The 24210-nt window shown below is 35.4% G+C and overlaps 1 protein-coding gene across 1 annotated transcript in view; it reads left to right on the top strand.

Annotated features, from left to right (window-relative positions):
* Window positions 1-24210, top strand: part of TTC3 (tetratricopeptide repeat domain 3) — a gene marked incomplete at its 5' end in the record, with an annotated part of 91920 nt that overhangs the window by 24070 nt on the left and 43640 nt on the right. Inside the window, 16 exon segments of the mRNA XM_079155206.1 lie at window positions 1539-1701; window positions 2644-2689; window positions 3448-3571; window positions 5401-5464; window positions 8613-8673; window positions 8871-8955; window positions 11033-11167; window positions 11839-11919; window positions 13540-13652; window positions 15424-15544; window positions 17914-18036; window positions 18765-18866; window positions 20196-20288; window positions 20920-20984; window positions 21857-21993; window positions 23080-23406. Of these exon segments, the coding sequence (XP_079011332.1) occupies window positions 1539-1701; window positions 2644-2689; window positions 3448-3571; window positions 5401-5464; window positions 8613-8673; window positions 8871-8955; window positions 11033-11167; window positions 11839-11919; window positions 13540-13652; window positions 15424-15544; window positions 17914-18036; window positions 18765-18866; window positions 20196-20288; window positions 20920-20984; window positions 21857-21993; window positions 23080-23406 (1840 nt within the window).

The following is a 24210-nucleotide window of genomic DNA, read 5'->3' as shown; positions in this document are numbered from 1 at the left end:
TCCATGTATGATAGAGAATGCAAGGGTCAAAGAAGAACACAACTTTTTATGGTAATTGGGTTCAAGAAATTGAGATACTTTAATCTGAGCTTCATTCAGCTTCAGCACAGGGATCTGGATACACCCCTTTCTCAACCAGCAGAAGTTATATAGGGTCTAGAGGAAAAGATCCAGTAGGTGGTGAGAATAGTAGGGAGAAAAGAAAAAGTATTCATTGTAAATATAGCAGGTATGGTTTATGATCTAACTCTATTTTCTATTCTAACTTTTATTTTTTTAAATGTAGTTATCTGAATATCGAAGTTGACAAATGTCTAGTGGCAGGATTTTCACCTTTTAGTGTATTTGAGAGATCTCTTTATCTTCTTATTCTGCAGGTGTCAGAAAACAGGACTTCTACCCTCTAAGGAAAAGCAGAGTTTAATGAAGTACAATCTGAATTGAGTTCTTTGATCTAAGCCTAAATATTCTGGCTAAAAGTCTTTAGAATTCATAGGTCCACAAGAATAAATATGCCCCATAGTCTTTAGTGAAAAGCTACTCTTTTTTAAAGGGGTCACTTATTTTTGATGTTATGTTTTCTCCTGGATTCTCATCAAATCAGAATGTTCTTTGTAAAATGTGTAGTAAGTAGGAAAGAGATGTGGACGAGGTGTCATAAAATCACTGTTTTCTAGTTTGTTTCTGATGATGACTTGAGGCCAGGTTTTGGTCTGTTTCTCTGCTAGATCATCTGTTTAGTGGAGATGCTGTGCCTAAAATGGAAGTTTGATTTGTGTTTAACTAGCAGCCGTGTAGTTAAATTAGCCCAGGTTTGGTATTATTAGCTTTCTAGACTAAAAAGTTAATGTTAGATATAATGGATTTTCCAATGTTGACGTCAGTAAGGATTTGGGTTCTATAGCAAAAAACAAAAACCCAAAACCTTACCATTTGAATTAAGAGTAAAGTCAGCGACTTTTGGACTTTTTCTTAAAGCTAGGAACTACACTTGTAGATAAAATAATTAAAAGCTGGTTGAAGGGGAGAGATGGAGAGAGGAGCTAGCCTGACTGCACCCCTTATTTGTGCCTGTGCTTTTTGGAGGTACTGCCCAAGCTGGTTGCTCCTTCCAGCCTCTCAAGTCTTGATTTCCAAAGTGTAGGACATGTCATAATTAGGAGAATAGTATTGCCTTAAAGTATTATTTTTTAAATTGTTTCTTATAATGAACTTTATACTTTTTTGGCACCAAATACTGTATTTTGTACTTTATTAGTAAAATATAACAGAAGTTAAATATTTTGCTGGGGTACAAAAATCTCTTAAGCAACAATATTGATCTTTAGTTAATTGTTAAAATTATTTGCCTATTCATAACATTTCACTTAGTTCATTAGACAGTTCATTTCTTGAGGTGTTAAAATTTTATTTATTTTTCATTGATAGGGGCCTAATCTAACATTTTAATTAATCCATTTTCAAACAATATTTTTCCTTACCTATTATTTAATTTAAGCATATTTTTGAGAAAAATTAAATTTATCTTTTTGGAACAGGGTCATTATCGTTATTGTGCTGCTCTTTCTATGCTGGGGGAATATGACTGGGCCCTGCAAGCAAACATAAAAGCTCAAAAACTCTGTAAAAATGACCCTGAGGGAATCAAGGATCTAATTCAGCAGCATGTAAAGTTACAAAAACAAATAGAAGACCTACAAGGTATTTCACCTAAGATTCTTTTGGTTACAATTGAATTCCCTTTAAACTTTCAAAGGTGGGTTTCTTGGATTAACGGAGGATCATAAATCAGTTCTCAGATGATTTGTGCTTATTTTGTTATGTTATCTTCAAGTTACTTAAGTTTTCTATATCTTTCTGTGTAGAATTAGTAATATGTTCCATTAGGTAATTATACATGATTTGTATTTTTATTTGAAACAGCCAGCAACCAAGTTATTATTTATTCTTCTATAGAAAAAAATTCTTTTCAGAAATTTTGAATAAAATAAATGCTTTTGAAAGGAAATTGTTTAAAACTTTTCATCATTTAACTTATTTCTTAAAGAAAAGGCCCTTCAGTAGAGTTGCTTAATTTGTTTGCACCAAGTTTGCAAATAATTCTGTAGCATATTGAACATCTATAATCAGAAGTTGACTGTGCAGGTTAGGACTTCTAGATTTCCATTCTTCAACCCTGTTTTCTGTCCTTACACATTTTTCTTTCTCAGTGCTTGAAATTTCCTTACTCTACACTTTGAGTGTCCAGGTCTTTCCTATTTTTTTCTTCTTTGGGTATTCAGTGTCTATGGAGCTGAGCTGAGCAATTCTGTCACTATTAGATGTTGTCATCCAGCATAACATGACTCTTAGATTGTGAGCTCCTTGAAGACAGGTACCATCTCTGATTCAAATCTATGTACTGCTGTCATCTTGTCAATAATCACATGCAATGGGATGTCTGATACGGTGTGCAGCAGTTTGTTGACACCATCCTAAAATTACTGACATCTAGAATTGTAAAATTGTTTAGATTTATTTTTCAACTTTCTAAAGTTGTTTGATGTTCTTAACTCTCAGCTTAAAGGAAATTTGAAAATCTTTTGAAGTCTATGTTGCCAATCCATTGATTATTCTGTGTGTGTGTGTGATTGACTTTTATAGGTCGAACACCAAATAAGAATCCAATTAAAGCTTTTTATGAAAGCAGGTGAGTTAATATTAGATCAGTAGCTACTTCTTGGAATGATTTTGCCCTGTGAACTTAAGAATCACTTGGGTTTGTCATTTTAAAAAACTAATGGCAATCATAGTAAAGTTAGGGATGGAAGAAAAAGAGGGATATTTTTGGGTGTGTGTGATTGCACACAAAAGATCAGGTGACCTGTAAGTTGTCAGATTTATTTTATTGAGTCATTTGGATGATTCGTAGTCTAAGCTAGTGAGAAAAGAGGAGTGGAACGTTAATTTGAATTGTGCTTGAAGGGGAACAGTTGGTCATGAGGATTTGGCAGCAGAGAGCTTGTATACAGCCTGTGCCTCATGCCCTTCCTTTTTGTCCTGGAAACGTCACCCCAGCCTCCTGGTACTTTTCAAAGACTACAAATCATTTTAAGAATGCTTATAAGAAAATAAATAGCCAGGATTCTACATTTGCTTATTCGGCAATTAAAATAGATTAAGCCTTTCTCCCTTGCATAAGTGCACAGGATGGTTAAGCTGTTACATGGGAAACAGGAAAACTTATTTACTTTTAATTTTAGAACACAGAATACTAGTCTTGAACTGGTTTTAAATACTACTTATGTATAAAGGCTCATCTGAGAAGTAGAGAATCTTTTCAAAACTGTTGTACCTTGCTTTCAAGGAAGAAAGACTAATTACTAAAACCTGTTTGTTTTGAAGGATAATTTTTAAAAGTGCATATTAATTAGGAATAAAGAGATCATTCCTTTTATCCCATTTTAGGGCCTATATACCTAGGAATTTATCAGCACCTGCTTTTAGTACTTCACTTAACTTTGTGGAGACGGAAAGAGATTTCAGAAAAACTAACCACGAGATGGCAAACGGTGGTAATCAGAATCTAAAGGTAAGCTCAGTTAAAAACTTAAAATTATTTCAGGTAAAAATAGACTCATTTTTCTAGTAACATTTTGGTGATAGTGGAAACCAGCTCTTTTGGTGATATGAACCCTCTTTTTACCTGTTGAGATCAAGAAAATTATTCCTTTTTTAATGAACAACCTGTCTACCTCATACAACTACATAAAATAATATTTCAAAGTCAGAATTTCATTTGAAATCATGTTTACATATCTTTTTTTGGTGCTGGGGATTGAACCTAGGGGTGCTTACCACTGAGTTAAGCACATCTCCAGCCCTTTTAATGTTTTTTTGTTTTGGGCCTTTCTAAGTTGTTAGGCTGGCTTTGAATTTGCCATCCCCCTGCCTTAGCCTCCCAAGTTGCTGGGATTATAGGCATGTGCCATCATGCCGGGCTGTATTTACGTATATTAAAAGTATTTTTTCTAGATATCATTTTGCCACTTAGTCCATTTTTATGCCCTCCTTTTAGGTCACCCAACCAATCTCGGGAATGCGTGACAGTGGGGTCCCACGGCCAAGTCACTTCTGCCCCTCCCAGTGTTTTGGATTTGTCTTTTCCTCCCTTTTCTGTTTTGCAGTCTCTTTGTGGCCCGGCACTGTAGCAGCTCGCCACCTGACTTGTGTATAGCTGGGGTGCCTAGGAGGTACTCCTTCCCCACCTCTGCCCAGGGGGTATCTACAGCTTCTGTTGCCCTTGACAACAGTGATCACAGCCCCTTGATTCATGGCTGTACTCAACAGAATCTTGGTCTGATGTTCCTTCAGAGCACCACTAAAGCTTCTACCCTGCCCCTGAGGTCAGGTGTCCCAAATAGATGTGTCTGAGCTTTCCTCCACCTATGGTACACATACAGCACTCAGTAGCTATCACCAGGCCCATATTATATTTCTCTTCAGGGTTTGGGGAAGGAAAACATGGTGTTTTGGCATTGGTGGGTGGTGGGCATTGAAAGGAACTTTTCAGCATACTGTACAGTTCTTTTGTTGATAATATTGAAAATCTCCAAGAGACTGTATTAATTTAGGGAGAAGAGCATAGGAAAAAAGTGGTAATATTAATTTAGTACAGTCATTGTTGAATAGCTGCCATGTGCAACATCATTCTAGGCATCAGAGATAGAATTGTTATTCAAGAATTTGTCACTTGTCTTGATCTATGGTCATTAGTTATGTTTGCTTGCTTATACAGTTAGACTTGGTAACTAGATGTGTGTTTTAGGCGCTTGAGTGAGTTCTATCATATTGTTGCATAGCCATTGAATTCTTATTATTTTTTAATTGTGCATCATAATTATATATCATAGTGAGATCTATTGTTACATACTCATACATGCACATAACAGTTTGGTCCATTTTATTCCCCAGTACTTCCTCTCCCTCTGCCCTGGTCTCTCTCCACTACTGGACTCCCTTCTTTTTTCATGAAGCTGGTCTTCTTTTTTTCCTTATTTTTTCTCTTGCTTCCATGTGTGAGAGAGAACATATGACCTATCACTTTCTGAGTCTGGCTTTTTTCACTTAATGCTCTCAAGTTCCATCCATTTTCCTGCAAATGACACAATTTCATTCTTCTTTATACCTGAGTAAAACTCCATGTGTGTATATATCACATTTTCTTAATCTGTTCATCCATTGATAGGCACCTAGACTGGTTCTACAGTTTGGCTGTTGTGAACTGTGCTGCTATAAATATGAATATGCATGATCACTGTAGTATATTGACTTTAGTTGTTTGATGAATGCTGAGGTATGGTTTAACTGAAATGGCTATATTATTTTTTACAGTCTCACTAGTTTTATTTTCATGGGCAGGTGGTAGATGAGGCTTTGAAGGTAGATGATTGTGACTGTCATCCTGAATTTTTACCACCACCAAGTGAGTATTTTTCCTTATATAAATTGTTGCTGAGTTAATGTAGTATTGCCTAAACTTTATGCCCTAAAATTTGTACAAGCCCTCATTTATATTTGCTCTTGTTCTCCTTTGACTTTATACTCCTTCTGTATTAGTCAGCTTTTCATCACTATAATGAAATACTTGGCAAAGGCTAGCTATGACATGAAGAGAGGTATATTTGGCTCACAGTTCTGGAGGTTCAAAGGTGTGGTGCCTGTGTTGGCTCGGTGCTGGTGAGGGCAGTGGATGGCAGTGTCAGGGAAAGTGTGGTGGAGCAGACAGCTCACATCTTGAGCCAGGAAGTGGAGAGAGAGAAGACCAGGCTCCTGCATTCAATCCCTTCAAGCACATTTCCCCAGTGATCTAAAGAACTTCTTTAAAGGTTCCACAGCACCTCCTAATATTGCCACCCTGGCAACTAAGCCTTTGTACATGGACTTTTGGGGAACACTCAGCCTAAGCATAGCAGCTTCTATGTTAAGAAAACATTGAATATTTGAAATTAATGCTCAGTCTATTTTCATACTACTTAATACATTTAATTTTGGTACTTCAATAAGAAGAATGGGAAGGAATATTTAAGCACGTAGGATTTCTTGATGTGTCACTCACCTTTCGGCCTCCTTTGTTTCTTGTTATGTAAAGTTTTTCATTATTATCTGCCCTTCCTTAATCCCAGGAACCTTTTTTGAAATTTTTTCCCCCTAATTGGTCTCCCTCTGAAATTTTTAATACCATATGTACTGATTGTCTGTTTACATACAATAACACCTCTGTGCTTTATATATAAAAAGAACTAGGCTTTTTCATCTCCCAACAACTGAATTTTCATTGTATTGGGGGTAATATCACTCCTGTTGAGAATGGATGCCTGTTGCTTGGTGTGGTGGTGCACACCTGTAATCCCGGCAGCTTGGGAGGCAGCAGGAGGAGCGCAAGTTCAAAGCCAGCCACAGCAACTCAGCAAGGCACTAATCAACTTAATGAGACCCTGTCTCTAAATTTAAAAAATTAAAAAGGGCTGGGGATGTAGCTCACTGGTTAAGGACCCCTGAGTTCAATCCCTGGCACCAAAAAAAAAAGAACTCAGAGAGAGAGAGAGAGAGGGGATGCCTGTTTTAGTCCATTGGGACTACTGTAAAAAAAAAAAATGCCATAAACTGGGTAGCTTATAAACAACACACATTCAATTTTCATATTTCTCTAGGTGCTAATATTGTGGCGCCAGCGGCTTTGATATCTGACGAGGCCTCTTTTCCTGGTTAATAGATGTAATTGATGGCTATCTTTTTTTTTTTTTTTTAAATACATACTAGGAATTGACCCAGGGGACTTTACCACTGAGCTACATCCCCAGCCCTTTTTATTTTTTATTTCGAGAAAGGGTCTTGCTAAGTTATTGAGGCTAACATTGAACTTGGGATCCTCCTGCCCCAGCCTCCAGAGTTGCTAGGATTACAGAGTACACCACTGTGCCCAGCAATAGATGGCTATCTTTTTGCTGTGTCCTCACATGGTAGAAAGATTGAGACATCTCCTGGGGCCTCTTCTTATAAAGGCAGTAATTCCTTTATGAAGTCTCTACCCATGACCTAATCCCCTCCTCAGAAATCCCACCTCCTAACACCATTATCTTGGGGGTTAGATTTCCAACATAACAAATCTTGGGGCAATACATTCAGCCCATAAGAATGCTTTCGGCTAATTCCTGTTTAGTTTTAGTTTTGAGGAAAATCTTTCTAAAGTGGATTACATGCTTCTCTGCTTTTTCGAACAAGAGTTAAAGGAAATAGAGATTTTTTTCAATTGGCTTAAGGTTGTATACCCAATAGTTGTTTATCTTAAGCTTTCATATATTGTACCTTTCAGGGTTATTGAGGTGAATTGTTGACTTGACAGTTAGTGATACCCTGTTGCCCTCTTTCCTTTCTCTTGTTTGTTTTCTTTTGAATGGCTGTGCTTCTAGTAGCCATTTCTATCTTTTACTACCTGCGTTTTGTCTGCTCTGGGGTCCAGTTCCACATATCGAACCCCTTAGTGCTGAGCACTTGCATTTGGCTAGCACATCATTGTGCTGACAGAGAATGGGACATTTAGGTGTTTGTCTTAATCTGTTGTGATTCCAACAGTGTGTGAAACATCTTTGAGGATTAAACTTTTTTTGAAAGGCAGCTTTTAATTTGTTAATATTTCTCAGACCACTATTAGCAGAGAGCACATTTAAATACTGTCCACCCGTCAGCATCCATGTTTAGAAAAAGAACTTGACGTCCCCAGATTAGGATTGAATATTTTTGCCCAGTGCCACAAAGCAGAAATTTCTTGTGCCTGTCGTTTCTGAGAAGCCAGTTTCGGCTCCACCCTCCCATTCCATTGACCTTGATTGTCTCCGTGGTGTCCCCACAGACCTAGCACATACACTTTGGCCCTCCTGCCATACTCACTCTTCTACATAGCCTCGAACATGTCCCTCTCCTGCTGCAAAAGAGGCAAAGGCTTGTACTTCTGCCAGTGTGATACGGGCTGGGCTAGTGACCCGGGGCGTCAGAAGCAAAGGGTTTGCAAACACTCACCCAGCCTGCCTTTGCAGCCATTCTCTAGCCTTCCGTCTTGGTAGAGCTCTTTGGATTGTACAGGTTTACATAGTATTTCTAAAATGAACTCTGCTCTTGGGTTCCACCAGTCTATCCAAATTCTTCATCTCAAAACCAAACAAAGGCTGCGTCCTCACCAACACCTTCCCCAACCACTCTGGCCGAGGTAGGTCATTTTTTCCCTCTGTGAGTTAGGAGAGGAGTTACTGGCTGTGGAATTAGTGTGTCATTAGTGACACAGTTTTTTCTTATCTTCGTTACTAAAGGAGTGTGTCCTTTCTTCCTATCTGATTGTAAACTGCCTGAGAATAGCCTAAAAAATAAAATTTAAAATATCTTTAGAATAGTTTTATATCATACATAGAATAGCATCATCAATACCTTCCTTTCTGGTTTACTTGTTGTAATTATACTCACATACAATATTGCTTCTTTGGATTTCTTATTCTAATTTACATATTATTATTGTTTTGCTCTCAGGCTTATGGTTTTTCTTGTATGGATTTCAAGAACAAATGCTTTTGTATTCACAGGTCAGCCTCCAAAACATAAAGGAAAACAAAAATCTCGAAACAATGAATCAGAGAAATTCAGGTATTTTTTTTTTCTCTTATTTTATAGGGATTTTAATTGAATTGCTTTGGATTTAGAGAGTAATTTGGGGGAATCAATGTCTTGGTAATATTTCTACTTAGGAACTCACATGTGACTCTCCATTTACTCAGTATTTTTTCTTTATATAATTGGGACTGTTTTATTTTAAAATTCAAAACATGCTTTTTCTCTTTTAGTTCTAGTTCACAGTTGACTTTACCAGTTGATTTGAAAAACATCTTGGAGAAACAGTTTTCTAAATCTTCCAGAGCTGCACACCAGGTAACAGAGAAAACTTTTCCAGTAGAAACAGGGAAAAAAAAAAAAAAAAAAAGAAAAGAAAAGAAAAATGGTTTGACCATTTTTCAATGAAAAAACTTCTGGTCATGAATTAATATATGCTCGCTAAGAAATCAGACTATCACTAATTTGAAAATCGTTACCCAGAAATTTAACCAATGGTTAGTACTGTAGAATTGCTCGTCAAAGATTTAATAGAAATATAACTAAATATTTTTCAAAGATTTGGATAATTTAAAAAGATTTAAACACGTGCATTATGCCCACTCTCATAATAAACTCGGTAAATTCTTTTTCTTTGTTTGGTGATGAAAACTGTACCTTATGAAATAGGGTACTTACTTCAAAATTTATGGGTCATTTAAAATTCAATTAATCATTTAGGTCTATGTAACATACCTTACAAAGGGCTGAAACACATTTCTAATCATTTGACTAAAAGCAGTTTTAGAATTTGTTAACAGTTGGAGATTTTTGAATTATGTATTTTTACATTAATTTTACTGACTCTAAAAACCCTAAAGGACTTTAAAAAAAAACAGCCTGTGAAGTTAAAAATATTACTTATGATAGTTGTTTGTGAACCCATTGTTTATTTCCACGGTTTTATTGGGCCCCACCAGTGGTTGCAGACAGATGGGGTCTGCATTGATGTGGTCCAGCCTGCTCTGATGGAACTTGCAGTACAGATAACCTGTGTTATGTTATATCGAGAGAAACAATTTATAAGGCCATGTGGATCTGGTCCTAGAATAAGAAAGGAGATTAAAACTGAGCAAGTTCATGCAAGGCGAATGACTAGTGATTGACGGGACAGCACATCATGGTCTGTAACCTCAAATTCACATCTTAAAATAAATGTGGCTAGCTGGGCGTGGTGGTGCACGCCCGTAATCCCAGCAGCTCAGGAGGCTGAGGCAGGAGGATGGAGAGTTCAAAGCCAACCTCAGCAAAAGTGAGGTGCTAAGCAACTCAGTGAGACCCTGTCTCTAAATAAAATAGAAAATAGGACTGGGGATGTGGCTCAGTGGTTGAGTGCCCCTGATTTCAATTCCTGTACCCTCCCTTGCAAAAAAAATGTGGCTATCATTGCATTTTAAATACTGTAATGGATAACCAGATTTATATGAGAACTGCTCTTTTCCATCATGTTTTGTGGGAAAGTTGTCCTAAACTTTGGTTCACTGGATGGAAACAGTAAGGAATCTTTTGTTAATCCGTGAGCAAACTCTTGTGTGCAGTGTACCTCTTGGATCTTTATTGTTAGGAACGGTGAGGAATTTAACATTCAGATTAGTACTTTGTGTTCTCTGACTGGTGTACACATGTATGGCAAGGAGTGATGAGATTTTTAATGTCTTGCCTCTACGGTATTTATGGAACTTGTGTGAGGTAAGGCTATTGCCATGTAACTAAAATCTGAATTCAAATTGTAATATTTATGTACATATGTATTCAACTTACAAAGAGTTTCTAATTTTATTTAAGAGTATATTACATCAATTTTGTTTTTGTTTTCCTTTTAACCTATTGTACTCTCTCGCAATAAATTTTTCTGGTTATATTTAAGTACATGTTAAGTAGGAATAGTTAAAGATTGAAATATTTCATGCTTAAAATTAATGTTTGTTTCAGGGCAGGGTGACAGTTGTTACAATCTGATTCTTTTGGGTACATAGATTGTGAGTTCTTATGTGTCTAATTGTTGTAGTCCCAGACAATTTATTTATTTAGTGATGGTTGGTATTCTTTGTTAAAACTTCAAAGTATAATTTTGAAAAGTAAGCAAAGCTTAGCCCTGTATAGAATAAAATGAATCACGCTTCTCATGGACAGCAGCGGGCATGTTGGAATGAAGATGATGAAACAATACTTTTAAATTTCAGTGCTGTGCTGAGAAAGGAATATAATGAATAAAGGGTAGTTTGAGTATTTAAGTATATATTACCATTTATAAAGTGTTACTGATGAACTTAGCATCGTAAGTTTTAAATCAAAAAGCTGTAGATTTGCACTAGTGAAATAAAATTTTTTTCTTTCTTTTTTTTCCTTTTTGCAGGATTTTGCTAATATAATGAAAATGCTGAGAAGCTTAATTCAAGACGGTTACACAGCCTTATTGGAGCAGCGTTGCCGCAGTGCTGCACAGGCCTTTACAGAGTTGCTGAATGGTTTAGATCCTCAAAAAATAAAGGTAAAATTGATAAATCATAACTTGTTTATCAATACTAGTGCACCTCAGATGAATTTAGAAGAAATCAAGGCTTTAACTCATATTAATAGACCTTATATCTGGCTGGGATTGGGTAAATCCCCTCCAGGTTGTAGGGTGCATGTAATGATCCCAATTCAGATTTTATGATTATCTCAACATATAATCCGTGCTTATATTGTCTTCTTGGCCATTGTTTGGGTTTATTAGAACCTCCTGGCCTTTTTTATGTAAAGGAGACTTTTAATAAATCAAGGATTTGGACTCACTTTTAAGTTGTATCTTTTTATCCAGCAAGAAAGTATTAACTAGGTAAATGAGTAGCTTAAGCAAAGTCGTGAGGGAGTAGATGGCTTACTTAATCTGTTACTAATACATGTGAAAGCATATGACTTTTAATTAGAGATTATTCTAATCTATTATGAACTATACCCTAAAGAATTCTGACACATTGATTCTGAATTTTAAATCCATGATAGGAATATGACAGCTTATCTTTGCAAAATATATTTTCTAATTCTATTTGATCTTTAGTCCAGTTATACTGATTAGTGATGTTATTGTACTTGTTTTTCTGTTGTGGCTAGAAGGTTAATATGAGGTAAATTGGTAGATTATGTTCAGATTTTTAACTAAAGCCTTTTTATTGACAGCAATTAAACCTGGCCATGATTAACTATGTATTAGTAGTATATGGACTTGCCATTTCTCTCCTTGGAATAGGACAACCTGAGGTAAGATTATAACAGAAAGAATAAAACAATTAAAAGGATATTGGTTTTAGAAGATATATAAAAATTGTTTTCCCATCTTGGCTCATTTCCTTCTGTGTACTTTCTTGACAAGCTGAAATAGTAAATTTAAATAGTTTGTACTCTTTTTTTAAAGAAAATTTTGTATTCCTGTTAGAAAAAGGTTATGCCTGCGTTAGTGGGAATTAGTGGGAATCTACTTATTTACATAAAAAGTAGAGAATCTAATTATCATGGTAGGCAGACTGTAGAAACAAAGTTGAAGGAAAAGAGCAAGTTGGAGAACACAAACATGGTGATCCCACTGGCATATAATTCCATGTAGATCAATACCAAGTATCGTTTATGAATATCTCTGCATTTTGTAAAACTAAAAATTAATCACCAACTAGCCCTACATCACATTTACAATAATGACAAAATTTATTGATGGAAGGGGGAATGGGCCTGGGGAGGTTAGAAAGGATTTGACCTCAACTTTGTGTTATGCTGTTTTATTACAAAACTAAAGTAAACGTGATCATGCTAATAGCTCAGTTCTGTTTGGTGAGTACTTGGGTGTTTGATTAATTCCTAAGTGTGCAGGCCTCTGCTAAGGGCTTATAGTCTGCATGTAGGTGTGAGCTCTAGTGGTCCCCATTACTCACGCTCCTCCTTTGCTTTCCGTGGAATGCTTACTTACCTGTGCTGTTCAGTGTTATAACTTTGAGGTTCTCTAGAAGGACCTCAAATATATCGTATCCTTTCTGCCAACTTGGACGCTAAACTTCCTGATAAAATGGAAATTCAACCCTGAATTACTACTACCTAGTTAAGATCAAAGTTGACTCTTATGTTTTACTCACTTTTGAGAGTCCACAGTTCCTGAGGTTCATTTTCCTTGTTCTTGATGTGACAGAAGGAATGTCTTCTATTAATGCCTAATCCTATTTTCTAATGTATCATTGGAGACGGGACTCCATGATTTTAATTCTCTTGACAGAATAATAAATGTCATGTTTTCCCTTATTGGAATTGGAGAAATAGTTTATTATGCTCATGATTTACTGTAGAATAGACTAATAAAAAAACACATAGGTGTGGTAGAATTTATGCATTTAAAAGATTTTCATCAGCATAGATCCTTAAGGAAGGTGTGTGTCGATCACAGTCCAGCCCTTGTTTCAGACATTCTTGGAATGCCTCTAAAGGGCTATTTTTAAGACAACTTTTGTCTCATGCCACAAAACACTGGCAGCATCAGTGAAATTCTGACCTCTTAAGATATAGATTAGTGTGTGTGTGTGTGTTTAATTGTGCATTTACATCGGTTACAGTATTAGCCAGCATAGATCAAATAAATGTTGATATGATCGGTTGTCTGGTGTTTTCAGCAGGGTTGTATTTGTTGTATCCCTGAGTTTCCATATGTTCATCTGACTAGCCACATGAAATTTGTATAATTTCTAAAAAAATGAAATGCAGAGGGTATAATTTTGCCATAAGAATCTTTTGATATACAGTTGTTTTTCATATTACACAAAAGAAATCAACTTTGGGGTCAAGTCTGTTTCAGCATTTCTCTTCTTGCATAAGTGATCATTGTTCTCACTGCTATTAAAGGAATTATCTGAAGCTGAAAACCAGTTTAAAAGGATTATTGAACACTACCCCAATGAGGGACTTGATTGCTTGGCCTATTGTGGAATTGGAAAAGTATATTTGAAAAAAAACAGGTCAGTAGAAATGACATTAAGTTCCAGGCTGATAACTCATTTGAAGTCTTATTGTGATAATGATCCCTTTTCTGGAATTATTTTGTTATCTTATGTGTGGCACACTATTATGATTGTGATTTACTTTGAGGAACTAGCATCTTAATATCAATTATTAAAGCAAGACCAGTCAGTGCAGTTCCTGGTGCTTCTTAATTTTGAATTTCATTAGAAAGTCAGTAATAGAGTAATTTGACATGAAGAATTTAATATCCATTTGCATATTTCATCAATAAATGGTGACTGAATTCATATAAATTAATGATTTAAAATGTAATTTAATAAATTTTGAGGTTAAACACTTATTTTCAAAAAAAATTGTATGAAAATGTTTTTTAATGAAAGTTACATACATGTTCAAATACATCATGAGTTAAGAATAAAAACCTTTCTGAATTTCTATTATAGTAGAAATCCTTATTCCAAGTTTAAAATGCAACTTTTCTCTAAATGTTTTATTGCTCTTAACCTTGTCTCCCCAGATTGCCTATGTGACCATTAGGGAACAGGATTATGTCTTGGGCTTTAAAAAAAGAAATCTCTGTTCCCAATCACTTGCACTCAATGTACATAGGTTACTTTATAAAGAAATAATTGTTTGCTGATTTGAATATTACTCATAACTTTTAAATATCCTTATATTTTCATCACTTTTTTCTTTTTTTTTTTTTTTTTTGGTGGTCCTGGGGATTGAACCCAGGGTCTTGTGCATGCGAGGCAAGCCCACTACCAACTGAGATATATCTCCAGCCTTTCATCCCACTTTTTAGGGGAAGATTTATGAGACTCTTAGGAACCCAATCTTAGAGTGTGCCTGGAAACTCCTTTGTAGATTTTTAAGAGAAGATTAGAGAAAGTTCTTTTACTTCTTTAAGTTACTATTGGGCCAGTCTGTATGGATCAGGTAGTTGCAGGGAAATGAGGATTTAGCAATCACCTTTATAGTAATAGCAAATGAAATTAATTTCAAAGTATAGTGTAAATTGTTAGGACATACTTGTTTAATGCAGTGGTAATATGCTGGTATTCACAAGGTCCAGGAAAGTAACGTAAATATGTAAAATCATGGAGATGTGGTAAACTAAAAAGTCTTTGCCATGTTGAAAGGTATTTACATTTTAATTCCTAAGTAATATGATGCCGGCTAAAAATTTAATACACTGCTTTTTGGCAATGTAATGTGCAGTTTCTGGTTCATAGTCGTACTATTGATAACTGTCTTAGAGTAGATGGTGGTCTAGCTTTTCTGCACATGAATCTTAACATACTTGTAGGCAAAAATAAAGTTTTATTTATTTATGTATTTTAAAGTTTATTTTTATTTTTACAGAAAAATAAGCTTTTAAATTAGGAAAGAGTTTCAAGATTGGAGAAAGTAGGGAATCTCTTTTAGTCTTAAGAGAATAAAGACTTCATTAATTTCATAATCCAATACTTCAGTGTTCTTTTGTTGAATGGAACATTTGCAGTTTTAGAAGGACTAGCATGCACCTTACCATAATAAAACCAGAGGCCAAGACAAAGTTGTATTTAGTTTATTTTACTATAATAGCAGACAGCAATAAGACCTTAGTTTTATTTAAAGGAAATTTAGTTTTCATTGAATACTTCCATCTGGTGATTTATCGAAGGTACTTCTACCAGTAAGCTTGAGGTCTTGGAAACTCTTTTGGTAAATGAAAATATCACATCATAACTTCAGTATCTTCTTTTTTCCTAATTATAATTTTAGATTTCTAGAAGCTCTCAATCACTTTGAGAAAGCAAAAACCTTAATTTGTCGTCTTCCGGGAGTGTTAACTTGGCCCACAAGTAATGTAATTATAGAAGAGTCTCAGCCAGAGAAAATAAAGGTAACAGTTTATTTTTGAGAGTGGTTTTTGCTAGCTATGAATGCCCATCCATGTTGATTGATTTAGGTAGATGGGTAGATTGATTTGGAAGATGGGTAGTAGTTCTCTTCTCCACACTCTTGACATGCATTTCCTCCCCAAAAGAGAAACTGGGACCTTTAATGCACATTTCTTAGATGCTAGTCACACACTTTCCATTCATCATTACACTTTCCTTACAGCAGCCCTGTGCATTGTGCAGTATAATCATTCCCATTTTATAGATGAGGAAGATTAAGTTTAGAGAGGTGAGGTAATGAGCTCAAAGTTAAGCAGCAAGGAAGTGTTAGAGCTGGAACTTGGGTCCCAGCATTCTGACTTTAGAGCATGCCTTATTAAGCTGGACGCTGTACAGGCTGTACTTAGAGGAAGATACAACATTACTATTTTATTGTATCACTACCATTATTGAGATGGTACCTGAGTTTATGAATTGAATTATGAATTTAGTGTCATTTCTAGCCATGTAGATGCTTTACCAATTCTGGAAAGACTAAATTATGTTACATATACCAGAACTTGCTTTTGTATGAAGCTTTAGGGGTCAATTTTTACAAGTTAATAGTAAAAAGACAACATCAAATTAAAAAGTAGATAAAGGACCTGAATAGACATATCTACAAAGAAAATATAGTGGTAACCAGTTAGTACAAAATCATTAACTATTAAGGAAATGCAAATAAAAATCACAGTGAGATACTACTTCACACTCTGAGGACGTGGGTGGATAATAAGTGTTGGCAAGGGTATGGAAATATCATAACATTCATACTTTACTGGTTGTAATATAAAAGGGTACAGCTGCTTTGGAAAAAGAAGACTGGTAGTTCCTCAAATAGTTAAACATAGGATTACCGTGTGACACAGCAGTTCCACTCCTAGAGTTGTACAAAAGAAAGGAAAACATGTTCACACAAAAACTTGTACGTGAATGTTTACAGCAGCACAATTCATAACAGCCCAGAAGGGGAAACAACCCAAGTGTCCATTTGATGAACAAATAAATAAAAAGTACTGATGTATGATACAACATGTATGAACCTTGAAAACATTGTGCTAAATAAAAGAAGCCAGACACAAAAGGTCACATATTGTATGATTCTGTATATATGAAATCTCTAGAACAGGCAAATCTATATACAGAGACAGAAAATAGATTACCTGGGTCTGGATGTTGGGGCGGGGGCGGAGATGAGGAACTGCTAATGGTTATAGAGTTCCCTGTTGGGTAATGCAAATGATCTAAATTTAGATTTTGGTGATGGTAGTACAACATTTTGGATATATTAAAAACCACTGAACTGTACTCTTATGTAAATTTTATGGTATATCAATTATATATCAACAAAGCTATTACAGAAAAATAAAGCACCAGGATTATTAGATTTTCCTCTCATCATACCATATTGGGATGGAGGTATACAAGTTATTGACAACAAAAAGCCAGTACTGAAAGCATGACCTGAGTCTCTTGGGGGCTTGTAATTCTCTAGAGCATTAACAAGCACGTTGGCAGAGATTGACAGAAACAGATGAATGGGAGTGCTAGGATGTTAGATCAGGTTACACTGAGAAACAGAAGAATCATAAGATTTTCAGGCTTGTCCTAAGGATTATGTTATCTTAATTATTTGACTTCTCTTACTTCTTTCCTTTTTTTTTTTTTTTTTGTACTGGGGAGTGAACCCAGGGGTATTTGACCACTGAGCCATCCCCAGCCCTTTTATATATTATTTTGAGACAAGGTCTCAGGAAGTTGCTTAGGGTCTAAGTTGATAAGACTGGCCTTGAACTTGTGATCCTCCTGCCTCAATCCTCCCAAGGCATTGGGATTACAGATGTGTGCCATTACACCAGGCTTCCCTCTTCTTCTTCCTTTTTAAATTTTTTTTAGTTATAGATGGACACAGTACTTCTATTTATTTATTTATTTTATGTGGTGCAGAGGATTGAACTCAGTGCTTCACACTTGCTAGCCAGTGCTCTACCACTGAGTTACAACCCCAGCACCATCCCCTCTCGATTCTTAAAGATTTCTAAGAGCTGTAAGTTATAAAACCAGTTTTGATGATTATAATAGAAGACAAGATTTTGATTCTGACTCTGAAATTCTAAAAACAAAAATTTGTTCATTTCTCTCTCTACATGTCTTAGTTTCAGCTTCCTTTTAAAAGGAAATTCTTTAAAAGTTGTATACATATAATTTGTACTTGGTAAAAACATTTAGTCATTCCTATGCTGAGAATGTTTTGATGGCAAGAGGAATCACAAGCATTTTTTATTGACAAATCAGTGTTGTAACAGTATCAGTTTTGCTTATTTTGCTTTAGGTGCTATTAGAGAAATTTGTTGAAGAATGCAGGTTCCCTCCAGTGCCAGATGCTATTTGTTGCTATCAGAAGTGTCGTGGATATTCCAAAATCCAGATATACATAACTGATCCAGACTTTAAGGTAAAAAATGAATGTACAGTGGAACACTTAACTTGCAAAATCATGCCTTAAAACGAATCCAGAATAAATTCTGCAATTGGAGGCACCCAAGTTGTAACCTTGCCTGCCCCTTCCCCTGGACTTCTTTAGGTCATCTCACATGGGAACCTAGGGCCACTGAAGTAAATGCTCTGAGCGGTGGTGACCACAGAAGAAAGCCAGAGAATTCCATTTCCTCTTCTAGCCATGTTTCATGTAGCCGCCCAGTCCTTAGGAATATAGGAAACAGTGAGATTGTCACCTCTGATTTGTTGCATTACTAATGCCTTGTAAAAATCGAGTCCAAGAATAGAAAGGCCAATGCAATTGCTGAATTTAACCCCGAAAAACCTAACTTGAGACCAAGTCTTGTGCTAATTAAGTGATTAAGTTTTTGGTTTATTCAGGAAGATAACTGTCCCTCTCTTAGATTAGTAGATCAGATGCTATGTTTGTAAAATGTTTGATATATTGTGAAGGATAATGCAGATGTCAGCTATGGAAATGAAGATGTCCGTCAAGTCCTGTATAGAACTAGGCATTTCGTGGTATAGAGTATTGTGTCCCTCTTCAAGGAGATAGAATGTCTAGTTATATCTGCCAGGTGCCAGGTGAATGCAACAATTTTTTTCATCTTAGTATGTGTGCTGTGAGGGAATGAGTGTGCACAGACATCTTTAAAATATGAATTAAAATGTTTTGAAACCCAGGGTTTTATACGAATCAGCTGTTGCCAGTACTGTAAGATAGAATTTCACATGAACTGCTGGAAGAAGTTAAAAACAACCACCTTTAATGATAAAATTGACAAGGTAAGCCACAATAAGATTGTCTAGATTTTTTTAGTATGTGTATTGAATGTTTAAAAAAGTAGTAGAAAAAGAAAAACATCTTCAATGAATATAAATTCCTTCCTGAGCATTGTAGACTTTATTAGAAAGTTTTAAATTACAATTTTAACAAAAAAAGTAGAAAATGAGTTTTTAAATTTTACACAACTATGAAGGCAGTGTCTGTAGAGACCTTTAATAAATTACTGAACTAAATTTTGTATTGTGATGTTATGATCAGAAATAAAAATTTAAATTTCTCATTTTAAAATACAGGTCTTAAATTATGCACTAACAATTTTAGTCTGTCATAGATTGAAAGTGTTAATGTAGAATAAAGGTTCCAACATTTTAGCTTTCTACGAGTATTGGTTAAGGTAATTTGTCTAAGAAATTAACTTAAATTTTACACTGCCAATTCTCCTGGGATTATTCTTTTTATCAAGATAATGATTAATTAATCCATTAGTTAGAATACTTTGGAAGAGGGCAGGATTTTACAATCTTATTTCCTAGTTACAATGTTTATTTCCAATCTGTATGAGCTGTGGGCTTAAAAAAAGGACTTTTTAAAAATACTGCATAGTCCCATGCAAACCTCTATACCTAGTGGGGAAAACGTGATTGTTAGGTGTCTTTTAGCAGTAGGAATTATTTAAGTTTGGTAGAAACTAATTTTCACATAGATAAGTAGAGATAGAACTGTAACCCAAAACCTCACGTCGCCTCGGAGCCAGTTCTGCTGTCTTTCTTATCCTGTTGAGTTACTCAAGCTTCGTACTCTCCATGGTGGTCCTGACCATTCCCAGGGTTCCCAGTGACCTTCTGTCAGTCAGCTTTCACTAGGATGTGCTGAAGTAGTGTGCAACCCAGATATCCTGTGGCTTACACTCTTGTTTGTTCTGAAGTTTTCTAGTTGTTAGCCACGGTTGAGGTGCAGCAGGTGTGTTCTTTGTTTCTGAATCCAAGTTGAAGAGTGGTACTTTTATGGATCAGGTTTCTGTATCAGAGGGAGAAGAACGAAAGCCCGTTTACACAGAGTTTCCTAGAGCATTCATTTAGACCTGGTGTGTGCCATGTCAGTTCACCTCGATTAACCAGAGCAAGTCACATACACGGCTCAACTCTGCATCTGTCAGTTCAGGCTTCTATAGGGAGGCTCTGAAATCACACAGCAGCAATCGGGCACTTTCACTGCTTCCCTGAAGGGACTTCTACAGTATATTTTGAATGTACTTTGTGGATAAAATGGAATACACGCATAGATTTATCCCTCCTAACATAACATTTTTCTTCTTTTAAATCAAATAGGATTTTCTGCAAGGAATTTGTCTTACCCCTGACTGTGAAGGTATCATTTCTAAGATTATCATCTTTAGCAGTGGTGGTCAAGTTAAATGTGAAGTAAGTACCTGACAAAGGAGAAACTTTATTAAATTCGTAACCAAAATGTTTGCACCTATTAAAACATTTTAAGTTTTTGGAAGTTTTGTGATTTGGACCTTGTCTTTTATAGGAAAAAAACAGTTATATCATTTAAGAAAATTAATATTAGGACATGTATTGCAATGAAGCATTTTCACATTCTTTTATTTCCTACTCGGAAAAGAAAGCTTTTTATATTTTATTTTTACTCTTTTTGATAACTTCTGTTTTCTTAATACCCCAAAACTTTGGGGGTATTGGTGGAGGTGTGGGTTTTAGGAAGGGGAAAGAGTACCTTGAGGGAGTGCCTTTAACCTTACCACCTGAAAGTGGCAGGAGTGGGTAGTTGTAATATATGTAATTTATTGGATCTTCTGTTTACTCTTAATTATTTAAAGTTTCTTCCTAAAGTGGTCTACTCTCTTGTTCCTCTTTTCAGTAAATTATTTTTGCTAAAGCTTTTTGGGCTTTTGTCTGGGTCAAAACATCATCACTGTTCTTTATCAAAATGAACATTGTGTCTGCTTCTCAAATATTTGTTACTTGTGGTTTTGTGCTTTATGTCATGGGAGTATGAGACAAATTTTGGATGTCTTTGTTTTATTTAAAGTTTGAACACAAGGTCATAAAAGAAAAGGTTCCTCCAAGACCTATTCTGAAACAGAAATGTTCTAGGTAAGATTTTTAATAATCAATCAGTAGTTTTATGTTGTCTCTTAAAATATAACTCTGTTAAATGCAGGTTTCTAAATTATGCTATTTTTTTAATTGGCTGTGCACACATAAAGAAGTATTTTAAAAATTATTTTTGTGGATATTCAAAACTTAAAAAAACTAGTTTGGATAAATACTGAAAACTTGAAAAATCATTATTTAGTGGTTGAACGTATAAGCAAAATTATAACATATTTGATTAACAGATTTGGCATTTCACAAAAATTATGTATTTAGATTTTAGTTGTTTGAACTTTAATTTTAAAAGCATTTTTTTCTTCACCAAACATTTTGAACCAATGACTATTCCTTACCTTGAAATACTCAGTGTATTGTCAAAATTATTCACCTCTGTATCTTTTTGTTTAGATCAAATAATTCCAATCCTTTTTTCTTTTCTTTTTGGTCCTGCTTCTTGTTTTCATCCTAAATAGTGATTTTTTTTTTCCTTATCATTTGTGACCAAGAAAAACCAAAAGAAAAGATGAACAGAATTATTTGTTGGAAAGAATTCAATGTAACCAGATCAACCAAATTCCCATGTTGATATTATGGTGTGAGAATAATATTTTACTATGGGATCTTGCTTTGAGATCCGAGCTTACATGTACTTGCAGAGTACATGTACTATTATTTACCCTGCATAGAAATTTTTATACATTATATACATTGAAATAATTTATATGCTTTATATACATGGAAGTAACATCCATACAAATTTTACATAGTTTTCTTAATTAAAAGTCACAGCCTATTGCTTGGAGTAGGCAATGGAAAGTAGTCATTGAATATATAACAGAAGTAAATTATCACTAATTGTAAATGTTTATTAGCCTAGAGAAGCTGAGACTGAAAGAAGACAAAAAATTGAAGAGAAAGATCCAAAAACAAGAAGCAAAAAAATTAGCACAAGAAAGAATGGAAGAGGACTTAAGAGAAAGTAATCCACCCAAAAACGAAGAACAGAAAGGTACGCAAAAGTCCAAGCATGATCAGAATAGTACACACTTAATTAAACGTACAAATATAGAGTCATAAGGCTCCTATTTATGGTTATTTAATTGAAATATAGATTTCAGTTAGTGTTTTAATATTGTCACTAAAATACAGATTTCAGTTAACATCTTTATCTTTTATTACTCTGGGATGGTGAGGGGGTTGAAGAACATCATTTCTGAAGCAATTCACAGGGATTCACATGCTGTCCTGCTGCTAACTCTAAGTGAACTCTGTCAGTTCCTCTTCTTTAAACTGAAGATGAACACAGTATCTGACCTGCATGTTGATAGTGCATTGTAAATTCTGCTGTGTGCGTTTAAGTTCCAAATCATTGAACCGTGGATCAGCTATTAATTGTCTGGAATAGTTGAAGTAAAGAGGCAGTTCATAAAAGACCCCAAGAGATGTCCTCGCCCAGTCTCATCTTTCATGCTCATCTTCTCTTCATTCTCCGATAACCTGGGAACGTTCATAGGTGATTTTACCACTCCTGTGCGTCTCAGCCAATATATTTAATTTTAGTTTTAAGGTGAAGTAGTTGATTCTCAGTTTTCTACTATAGCGACTGTGTTCCCAAAATGAAATAGTTACTACTTGCTGTTTATTTTCATCTAATATTGCAATACTGTTTTACAAATCAATCATGATTATCTTCACTACTGAAAAAAGTTTTCCAGGAATGTATTTTAACTCTGCATGTTTAAGAACTAAACATATTTCTTGAATATGATGTTTAGGTGATGAGATTGGGTTGGGATTATGAGGGAAGAAACTGTATTTTAGAGGAAAGAAGATTTTAGGTGCCATTATGTGAATGCTGTGGAGTGAAGGGAATAAAGTCCTCACCTTTGACATGTTCAGTTTAATGTGAACTTCTATATCTTTTCAGAAGTATTGTTAAATATTTATATTCCTAGTTGAAAGTTTCTCGAGTTGTCTATGTAAAGTAGTCAATATTAGTTGTATTTTACATTATCACATAATGTTACATTATTTCTTTCTAAGTTATTGCAAATTAGTACTATTTATCACTTTCACCTTTGTTATTTATTCCTAGAAACTGTAGACAATGGTCAGAATTGTCAGTTCATCGATGACAGAATTCTGCAGTGCATAAAGCAGTATGCTGACAAGATTAAATCTGGTATACTGAACCCTTCCAAGCTTCTCAAAGAATTGCTTTCTTGGAAAGTTCTGAGCACAGAAGACTATACAACCTGTTTTTCTAGCAGAAATTTCCTCAGTGAAGCAGTGGACTATGTCATTCGTCACTTGATTCAAGAAAAGAATAGAGTAAAGACAAGGATATTTCTTCATGTTTTGAGTGAGCTTAAAGAAGTGGAACCCAAATTAGCTACCTGGATCCAGAAACTTAATAGCTTTGGTATGTCCCTTTATATTCTAGAGTGATGTAGTTTGGTAGGAAAGATAAATGTAGGTCTCTGATTTCTTTTCACTTTCCTATCTTATCACTTGTGATATTTTTTAAATGCAGATACACATGTATGTTGAAAAATACTACCCCCTCCACACATAATTTTTAGGTTATTCTATAGCTAGGTTACAATATGTTTTTTTAAAAAGATCTAAACAATATAGATCAGTCCATAGGGAAATTCAGACTTGTGTTATGCTAAACATTTGTAAGTGTGAATACTAGACACAAGCCTGTGTAACCAGCATACGCTGGAGCCTGCTGGCTGTGGAGTACCTTCTGGGATTGTGCAGCTTAATAGCTTTGTTGAGAAAGAAAAGTAATCTAAAATTAAGATTCTGTGAAGAAAAATTTAGGACAAGCAGATGGGACTAATAGTTTAGGATCACCTCAGGCAAATCTGTGTTGAAGGATGAGAAGAAATGTGTCCTGGGGTTGAAGTAGGCTGTTTTGAATCACAGGGAAGGATGAGGAAGATACACCCCCTACTTCCCATTCAGGCTTTTTGCCCAAGGCCATGCAGGACTGCAGAAGGAGCCTGCAGGTACAGTAGCTATTTAATACTAGATAGGGATGCTTTGGGCACCTCTCAAGATGCTATTTATCATGGGAACCAGGATAGCCACTGGGCTGGCATGATAGTTGATTCAGCTGGCAGCTTTTGATGAAAGACTACAGGAGGCCACAGGAAAGAGGGCAGTGCTTCTCAGCAGCAGTCCCAAGAGTAGAGCCCTGCCCAGCTTCTACCGGCTA

The sequence above is a fragment of the Sciurus vulgaris genome (genome assembly GCF_902686455.1).
Source record: "Sciurus vulgaris genome assembly, chromosome: 10".
Lineage (NCBI taxonomy): Eukaryota > Metazoa > Chordata > Mammalia > Rodentia > Sciuridae > Sciurus > Sciurus vulgaris.
Note: the sequence above shows the minus strand (reverse complement) of the source record. Positions and strands in the feature narration are given on the sequence as shown.